We start from the raw sequence: 9,670 nt of genomic DNA on the forward strand, positions 1-9,670 counted from the left end.
GTTGCTGATCGATAAGGATGCGATCCAAGGCTGGCGTTAACAGGGCAACCGCTAGATTGTGCACTGCCGGGCCACATCACCTGTTTAGAGATTACGGGACAAGTAAATGAAAAGGTTCGGCTATGAGTCATTTAGGTGTGCCTTTGGATAGAGCTTCGGAGAGTGTTAGACAACGTGGTGACGTTTGCCGCGAGCCAAAATCGCAATACTTGGTTCTTTTGTTTTTAGCTCGTTGGCATTACAAGCCCTCTGGAGCCAAATGCGTCGTCGGTCATAAACTCCGCTTATCGACTGGAGGAAAGTGGCGTAACCTTGGGCGGTACAGCGACTTACGGCTCCGGCCCTGACAAACAGCACGAAAGCTGTCGTTGCTCGGTAGGGGACACGAAGCGTCGCTCTTAATGAGCGCCAGATAATGCCCCCCCCCCCCAAAAAAAAAAAAATTAAAAAGATCGCATGCATGAGCAGGCATATTTTTCCAAGTCGGGACAAAGGAAAAAAATGCAACGTATGAAGCTTCAGTGGCTGCTAACTGTGTGCACTGGTGATATATTCCTAAATTTTAAATTCCATTGGATATTCCCCGAAAGGACATATTTACCTGGCGCCTTTTGTTTTGGAATGGAGCGCCTGTAAATTTAGTTACTTACTGTATGATTCGTTTATCTTTTTGTTGCTCAAACACCCAATACCTTATTATATGACAGCTGGTTGATCTATGCGAATAGCGCAATTCTCTAAAGAATGCCTTGTACTCTTGCTTATAAGAGTGCCTGTTTAACTAGTTTTCGTTTTTTCATTTACTCTAAATACAAAAGAACCGGGCAAACACTACATGAACAGAAGAGAGACAAACACCACAGAGTTTCTTAATATTAACTAGAGGGAAAGCAGGCGTCCCGCCTTTGGGAGTTTGCATGGAACTTCTTCGAGACCCCCTCAGCCACCATGGGCGCTCTAAGAATCATGGGTCTGAGAGCTACCGACTGCATAACCACAACTTTTGGTCAAAAAATAATAAAAAAACAAACGTTGGTCGTTAATCGAGAATGTTCTCACATTTAATATCCTGTCTATAAACTGCAACAAACGAGCAGAAAAGCATCTAAATGTAAAGTTTGCCCAAAATAAGCGATGTCTTGCTTTCCTATAGGCCAAGTATTACAGACCACAAAAGCCAATATTCCATGCTTAACAGGCGCACTTTTAAAACGAAATATGTTCTGAAAAAAATTTTGGTGCTTCAACACTTTAAGAGATATTTTCATGGCATTTCGGAAAACAAAAACCTTTTATTGACGTCGTGTGCTGTTGCGTTTTCGCCACTATGGCTTTTGCGCACTACGTTTGCGCCAAAGTCGTCTGCGCGCGGAGCGCGCCGTGAATACGGAATGGGACATCTCAGTAACGCTACTCTGTGTTATGAAAAAAAACCAACTGTCCCGCACCAAGTAGCTCATCGCCCCGTGATGCTTTGAGCGCCCATCGTGGCTAAGGTGCAGCGCCGCCAGCTTTCCCTCTAGTTAATAGTAAGAAACTATATGACACACACGACACCGGCCCTTACACATTGCTCTACTTGCCTGTGTAGTGCCTTCCTTCGGTATAAAAGAGTCACTTGAAAGTACGCGGCGGCGTGTGTTTGTTTAAGAGTGCTTGTCATCTCTTCGCTGCTTTTGCCTCTTAAGCCTTCGACTGTTGAACATTTGAGTGGAGTACGTTGTCAACAGAGTGACGGGGCGAGCCTGTCACTCTATGATGAACCAAAAACGTAAGCCCATGCTAAAAGATCTGTGTTAATATGACCACTGGCTACTGGTAGTCGTTTTGTACAGCAAGAAACCTCGTTGAAAGGGTAAGCTTGAGAAGGATGACAAGATGGTATCGAAGTGGTGGGTGGTGAAGCACATGCAATTGAGATTACAAAAGCTCTCTGTGCCCAGGTACAACCACAAAATCCGTTTCACTACTTAGATATTTGCCCCGTAGAAAACATTGAACTGAACAAAGTATGCACACAAAGCACACACTCACCGAAACCTCAGACCACACTGATCTGCGCCTAAAATACGGGAAAACCCGGTTTGAGGGTTGGAGAAGTGGTCGGGCCACAGGTGCTGGCTATATCGCTCTACGCGTGGTTCCTGTCGCAGGAGAGTACAGCTGCCTGCGCGTGGACCTGGTGTTCAAGCGCGAGTTCAGCTACTACCTGATCCAGATCTACATCCCATGCTGCATGCTGGTCATCGTGTCCTGGGTGTCCTTCTGGCTAGATCCCACTTCGATCCCGGCTCGAGTCTCACTCGGCGTCACCACGTTGCTCACCATGGCCACGCAGATATCGGGCATAAACGCCTCGCTGCCTCCCGTTTCCTACACCAAGGCCATTGACGTGTGGACCGGCGTCTGTCTGACCTTCGTCTTCGGCGCCCTCCTCGAGTTCGCCCTGGTCAACTACGCCTCGCGGTCAGATTCACACCGGCAGAACATGCAGAAGCAGAAGCAGAGGAAATGGGAGCTCGAGCCGCCCCTGGACTCGGATCACCTCGAGGACGGCGCCACAACCTTCGCCATGGTGAGCTCCGGTGGTGGAGAGGGCCTGATGGCGCGCACCTGGCCGCCCCCGCCCCTGCCGCCCACCATGGCGGCGGCGGGGGGCTCGGCGCAAGCTGCCGTAAGCACCTCGCACCCTTCCGCGCACGCGCGCTGTGCACTGCTCTCTCTCTCTCTCTCTCTGCGCGTGTGTGTTTGTGTGAACGAGCCGCCACCTATAGGAATGTCTTGCCATCAACGAAAGCGCCCCGCAAGCGTTACCTTGAGTTGAGGACAGAGCGGGGTTTTACCTAAGGCAAGCGTTCCTTCGTGAGCTCCGATTGTTTCATGTTATCGTACCTCAAGAAAGAAACAGATTGGATCGACCCACACGGCACAGTTCGCCGGCACTATGGCTATTGGCATAACGTTTCAAGGCTTTCTACTTTCTCGCTGATCGGAAATGAACCTTGGGTTGAAAAAATTATGTTGGTGCAGCCATGGAAAAAATTACGTAATCGTCGACACTTCCTCTTTTATTCCTGGCATGCCCGTTTCCTGGCATAGTTGCTAAGTATAGGCTCGTTTAAAGGTTTAGCGTTTTTTTACAGTGTTTACGTAATAAAGAAGCACTGCATTTATATGGTGGCACCAAGCCCTCCCCAAGAGAAAATGGAGCTGGCATCGTTTCTAGTTTCTTTCTCAAAGCGTTTTTTGTGTCACCTGACTCTGGCTGTGTGCAGGGATTAAAGGAACATCTGGTTTTTGAAGAGCAGAGAGTCTTGAGATCTTGTCTCGTCAATCCAAAGATCCCTTGTCTTTTTGCTATTGCAGAAAGGAGAAAAAATCGCGAGTGGTTGCGTTTTTGTGATAATACGGCTTATTCTAGCGAAAACCTGGTTGTCACGAGAGCTCCGCCATGTTGCACAGTATGAATCTTGCTTAGACGGAATGCAGCAACCCGTGGCCCACGCGAATCGCGAAGCTCAGCAGGCGAGATCCGGCAAGTCTGCGCGACACCAGGCGTGTGCGCGTAAAGAGCAACCGGCCGTGCTTACTGCGCACACAATTTTGCCGCCTATTCTCACCAGCCGTAGGCGGAAGTGCTTCGCGAAGAGCGTGTTTTCTCTAAGTATCACGCATACTGTACACCACACTGTTCAGCTTTATCGGTGGTGCTTGCAGACTCTGCGGTTTTGGAGCCGCGTAACATCTGCACTCGTTAATAGTTCATACGAAACATCCGTTAACAGCCGTCTAGTGTTAATGGAATCGAGGTAAAGGTTGAGGAGTACCAAAGATATATACAGTTTCGTGGCACGTACTTTAAATAATTAAAACGATAGCAAATGAAGCGGTAAATAATGCAACGAAGTATGTCGGTTAACACGTGAACAATGAACAGTTCTTCTTTCAGAGCCACTAACCTGATGCCTATGTGCATAAGCGTCTTGCACATAGGCGATGTGAAACTAACCGCATTGGTACTTGACCGAAAAACATTTTGACTGTTGAAAACGCATTTGAATTTCTCGGCGGAAGCTCCGGCGCAAGAGTGCGTAGGCGAAGAGAAGTCGCTGTTGTACGTTTGAGGGTGCTGTCTTCATAGTGTGTATGCTGCTGCGCACTCCAAAAGAAGCGTTCTTTCGTTACATCGAAACGTGACATTGGTTGTGATCGGGAGTGCTCTTCTCGGGCCAGCGTATTCCTTCCTGCATTTTTACTACTAGGGAGAATTTCTGTTCCTCGGTCAAAATAGTCCAGGATTAAAGGTACCCCAGTTTCAGACCACTCTTGAACGTGAAATCAGAATGATTATTGCGGCATGTAAGGTAGAAAGCGCGTAACCAAATGAACCAATGTGCGTACATTGCGTGCTTTGGACAGTTCGAATTTCGTAGCAAAAAAGCGAAAATCAGAGTGGGTTTCTGATCACTCTCTCCCTCTCGTGTTTCACAGAAGCCCCTGGTACACCACCACGGAGAACTGCACGCCGACAAGCTGCGGCAATGCGAAGTGCACATGAAGACACCCAAAACAAACCTCTGCAAGGCCTGGCTTTCCAAGTTTCCCACGCGATCCAAACGCATCGACGTCGTCTCGCGGATCTTCTTTCCGCTCATGTTCGCCCTCTTCAACCTCGTCTACTGGACAACCTACCTCTTCCGGGAAGACAAGGAAGACGAGTGACCGAACACGAACGCCACAGCCGCCGTCGGCGCCATTCCGACACATCGTCACAAAACACGCACTCTTGTCTCACGCACACTCTCGACGGGTTCCCCCGCTCGCCCCGGCTTCGGAGACCCCAGCGTGGGGGCGGAGATCCCGCCTCGACTATTTTCGTGCATGCTCGAATCGTCGTCGTCGTTGTCACCGCCAAGGGGTCGTGCGAAGGTTCCAGGACAGCGGGCTGCCACGTGATTTGCGCGGCATCACATTCGACTCGAACCGCCGCCCACCACTGCTGTGGCCCTCTGCCCCTGCCCAGCCCCTCACCACCAGCGAGGAAGGAACCTTCTCTTCGGCCACCACAGGCATTCATCATTTCGCAAGAAGCACATTACGCAGCTGAAAGAGAGGGAAAAAAAAGCAAATATGAGAGCGAGAGGGCGAGAAAAACAGCAAAGAGTTTGTCGTTGATGCGATGTTATGTCCCACTGTACAATTGGTTGTTGCACTCGAAGTTTGTGTACACGAGAAGAGTTTATACTTGGACTGCTTGTTTCAGGCACAGCCCCTCGAACTTGAGTGTGTGCTCTCGTGTGCCCGTTGTCAACTGTTAGGCCGCGGCTACGCTCCCATCAAGGGTCGTGTTGGTCTCCCGGCGTTGAGGCATTCTTCACCTATCACCCGTGAGCAGAATTGGTCCCTAAAATCTACCTAGTCTATCCTGGGTGGGGTTAACCGACGCCTCCGATCACAAATGAAGGCGCGCAGGAGGGCGCCAGTGGTAGGCACAACAGCCGCGAGAGCACGGCAGGAATAGCTCGAGGGACGGCTTGGCGAGGCGCTCTGTGGCACCCAGGCAGAAAGGTCACGCGTGCTGTAAACGAAAGTTACTGCGATTCATACCATGTACGAACTTCTCCCAAGGTCGTAGAGATCGATCTAGCTAGTTCAGAGCGTACGTAGGGATGCGGAGATGTGTTGTTTGACGCTTCCATATCCATCAATGTCCCCCGGGCTCTCCTCCCAGAATTCCCCCCCCCTTCCCCCCGAAGCAAGCTGACTGTCCTTATAGAGGGTCAAGTGTTTATACCGCGTGTTTCTAGAGAGAGCAGGAAGCTTAAGTGCATTCTCAGTGTTCGAAGGTTTAATTGATTTCCGCAACGCTCTACGGTAGTGCCGTCCCACAAAAGGAAAAAAGTCGTTGAGAACATAGCGTCTCTCTCTCTCTCTCTTTCTGCTCCGGGAACCTCCACTGAGATGTGATCAGCCTTTGTATCGAGTGGAGATGCCATGTGCATCGGTGGAGCTTGGAGGATGGCGCCAACAACAGCAGCGTCCAAGAACCCCCGGGAGACGCCGCGCGCACCAGGCTCTAGTTGTGTCACTTGCGTGAATGACATGTAAGCACTCGTCCTGACGTGTACACATTGATATTCTCGTGTTTTCAAGGTGTTCGTTGTGGGGGAAAGGGTGTCCGGGCAAGTGCCCGGGCTCTCGCCTTTCCCGGACTCTGGGCTGCAATAGCTCTCGCGACACTTCACTGTGTACCTCTGAGCAGTGCCTCAGTTCGGCTTCTACTCTCTCTCTCTCTCTTTTATGTGTGCGCTGAGGAAATGTAGGCTCCTGCCTCGGGAGTGAAAGGTCATTCCGACGCTGACCCGTTGTTTTCACTTTTCTTTTTAATTTGCGCGCACTCCGCCGAGTCTTCCACCGTGTGTATGCGATGGCAGGGGAGACCCCGCGAGGGTCCAGGTTGAGTGGAGCCGGAACTTCAGAGACTACTGTACTGTCACTGTACCCGCCGCGGAACACAGGCGCATTCGACGACAAACTTTTGTAGCCAAAAACAGCTGGTCAACGCCTCATCAATGCGCTTCGTACTGAGAGCTTAATTGTAAGCGTAGCCGTCTCGAAAAACTGTACACATATGAGAGACAGAATAACACCACGCCTGCGATGTTGGAAGAGGCACGAAACGAAAGAGTGATGTCATCACTAGTTCTGCCACAACCTGCAAGAACGGGTCTGATCTACCGCCTTTGTTTTGCTTCAAGCTGTTGGCATTAAACATTGGCAACGGTTCTCCTTCAAACTTAGAGTTTTGCAAGATCATCGGAGTCTTTAACAAGGCAGAAATTTCATTGAAAAGAGCAACGTCCTAACATGGGCTACCGCTAATTTAATCGTCGTTTGCCTTCACGTGTGATTAGAAATGCGGTGCACCTGTCGTCCAAAGCGGACGCGCTGCGCCTTTACAAAGCCAACATATCGCGTCGAGTTCGACCAATGCATACGGTGGAAAGCGAATAACTCGGCGGCTCCGGTTCTTATACGAGGCCGATGGTGGGCCGCGGCACAGCCGGCGAAGGGCCGTTGCTTCCAAGCCGTCGTCTGGGCACGTCCTGCACGAGGCTACTCTATACCCACTTGAAAGTAGCTACGCCGCGTACTACACCCTGTCCCGTAACCCCTTGAAAAGGCGTTTTCTGTATCGCTTTGGTGTTTATTACACCGTGTGTGGTGTTAGTTTGTGCACTTTTCGTTCAAAAGCGGCTCTCCGCGCCGGGCTTCGCTCAGACGTCACTCCCTTTTCCCACCGTTCTCTGTCGCTCTCGCAGTTCCCTACAAAAGCGTGAACGGGAAACATGGCAAGCCAGGCCTCTGAAATGAAAAAAAAAACAAAAAAGGAAACGGGGAAGCGTCGTAGCAAGTGGTTGGCCCGACGCGGAGCCCGCTTTGTCAGAACAGATCAAGAAGCGTGCATCTATGCATGTATATAGCATGCACGCGAATACGCGGGTGTACACAACAGGCGCATATACAAGTGTTTGTGTGCACAGTTTGAGGCACAAAGCTGCGCAGCTCGTTCTCATCTTAGTTAAGAAATAAACCGCGGCGTTTCGTGCATTGGTATACTCGCTCGTAGGTTGAGCAGTCAAAGTCACAAATCTGAGCAGTTTTATTCATTAAACCCAAGAGGCGCGTGGGTGAAACTACTTTGAATATGTGCACTACAACCTGCGGTCACCTACGCACTAGGGTTAGCTAGAGGCTTTTCCATCAGGTGGCGGGAGTGGTCCGCTCGTCACAGACTTTCGCAGGGCGTACGACCGCCGCGAGGCTTAGCAGAACCTAAGCTACTTGTTTTGATAGTCGTGCTTCAGAAGAAAAACTACATTGTTTATCTGCACAACTGGGAAACGGAGAACTCTTTAAACCTTATCTGACTAATTGCCAACGCGACGAAAATACGCGAGCGACAATGCAATCCTCGGCACTCAAAGTTTATTTTCTAATCAAGATTGGAGAGAACGATGTGACTTTGTGCTTCCTGTATCCGTGTACATACAAGTGAGTTTAACTTCTTTGGTGAACCATATAACTTCTTGTGCTTTGTGTCTACACAAGCATGTGCACTCACCGACACTTAAAAGACTGACCTTTTAGGAGAGGAGAGAAAGGAAAAAAGAAAAGTCTGTACTTCGTATTGCAGGGTCCACAGTTACTGTTGTACATAGATGCGTAGCTCGGTGTATGCTTACGTCAGTGCTTGTCTAAACTGGGTTCGCTGTACATATGTTCCAGATGTTTCTATGGTGAGTTGGTGTTTTCTTACGTGAACCTGAGATGTCTGTAAAAAAAGTGGTTCAAGTGGGCGTTTGTTGTTTGCCAGGCAGAAAGCGTGTGCTTGCTCCCATTTGTTCCTTCCCCGAAAATGACGAAGTCTATTGGAGTTCTTAAAACTTTACCCTGTGTGACTGAGAAACACAGTTTTTCTCAGTCGCGCATGCTGATCAATGAACACAAACTTCTTGCTCGCAATTTAGGAGATAATTTAGTCAAGCTTAGCAAGCCATAACATTATAAACGTGGTACTGAACCTTCAGAAGGTACAGTTTCACTACGTTGTGTCGATGCTTTTCTGCAAGTATTTAGGTACCAACTTTGTAGCTAAAAAAAAGAGCTTGTCGCTAATCCTGTTTTCCGTTTAAAGAGAGTTCAATCTAATCGCACAGGAAATGTGAAAGCAATGCTTCCACCCTTGTTTTCGATGGCAAGCTGCAACAGTCAATAGCACACGGTTTTTCGCCTTCTTCGGCGGTATATCTCTGTGCGCGAACAAAAGGCAGCAGATGCAGGTGTCACTTTCGACATGCTCTCGCGCGTCTTGTGCGTTGGCGCTTCAACGAGGAGGCACTGTACCAAAGGCTGTTCACATCTCAGTGTCAGTTCGTGCTCTGAGGGAAGTCTGGTGACTGCTACTGACCTCTGGTGTGTCAACGTGTTTCGTTTTTGACCTCGTTTTCTTTTGCTGCCACCGTTCCCCTTTGGATTTACACCCACGCACCCCCCAGTGCTGAGTGTACTAAGAGTCAGTGCAGTATCTCCCTTGTAGCTCATGCATGATTTGCCGTCAAGTTTGATAGCGCCTCTGTGGATGAATCACACGACAAAACGCTGCTGCCCAGGCGGCGTATCGCATGTACAGTCTCAGTTGGTCCCGTTTCTAGCATGTACGCGCAGTCAGCACGCAGATATTCTATTGAGAAGACATGGCTACTGTTAATAATAAAAAGGAACTAAAAGAACGATTTCGTTATGTATGTTTCCCCATAGGCCTAATTCTACCGACTGTAACTGCGGAGTTTTCGTGGCGAAGAATGCCGCCGTGGGCTGAGTGGATCTGTGACAGTTCGAAGTACGTAGAGACATAATTTGTTAGGTGCAAGCAAAACACTGACGTATAACTAAAGAAAACGTACGCTTTATCGAGTGAACATGAATGCTCAATGAAGGAAGTTTGCTGCTCATGTTGTCTTTTGTCTTTCTTGACTAGCTTGTTCGTGACGGCAGTATGTGCGTAGACTTCTAATGCCGAACTTCAAAGTCTGGGCTTGAAAAATACTTCTACTTTAGTATGAGAGTAACAGCACTGCGGAAAAGCGGCAGTCCGTGTTCGCAAAAA

The 9,670-nt window shown here is 49.2% G+C and overlaps 1 protein-coding gene across 8 annotated transcripts in view; it reads left to right on the forward strand.

Moving 5' to 3' along the window:
* The window catches only part of GluClalpha (glycine receptor alpha 1), a 403,918-nt gene extending 394,404 nt beyond the window's left edge, over positions 1-9,514 (forward strand). For 4 of the 8 annotated variants that reach the window (XM_077627890.1, XM_077627894.1, XM_077627891.1 and 1 more), the window contains 2 exons: positions 2,154-2,674; positions 4,492-9,514. In XM_077627890.1, coding sequence (XP_077484016.1) covers positions 2,154-2,674; positions 4,492-4,722 — 752 coding nt within the window. In that variant the 3' untranslated portion in view covers positions 4,723-9,514. The remainder of the gene's footprint in view (positions 1-2,153; positions 2,675-4,491) is intronic. The other 4 variants (XM_077627893.1, XM_077627896.1, XM_077627897.1 and 1 more) reach the window with 2 other exon arrangements.
* The last annotated feature ends 156 nt before the right edge of the window (positions 9,515-9,670 follow it).

The sequence above is a fragment of the Amblyomma americanum genome, chromosome 6 (genome assembly GCF_052857255.1).
Source record: "Amblyomma americanum isolate KBUSLIRL-KWMA chromosome 6, ASM5285725v1, whole genome shotgun sequence".
In the NCBI taxonomy this organism is placed as follows: domain Eukaryota; kingdom Metazoa; phylum Arthropoda; class Arachnida; order Ixodida; family Ixodidae; genus Amblyomma; species Amblyomma americanum.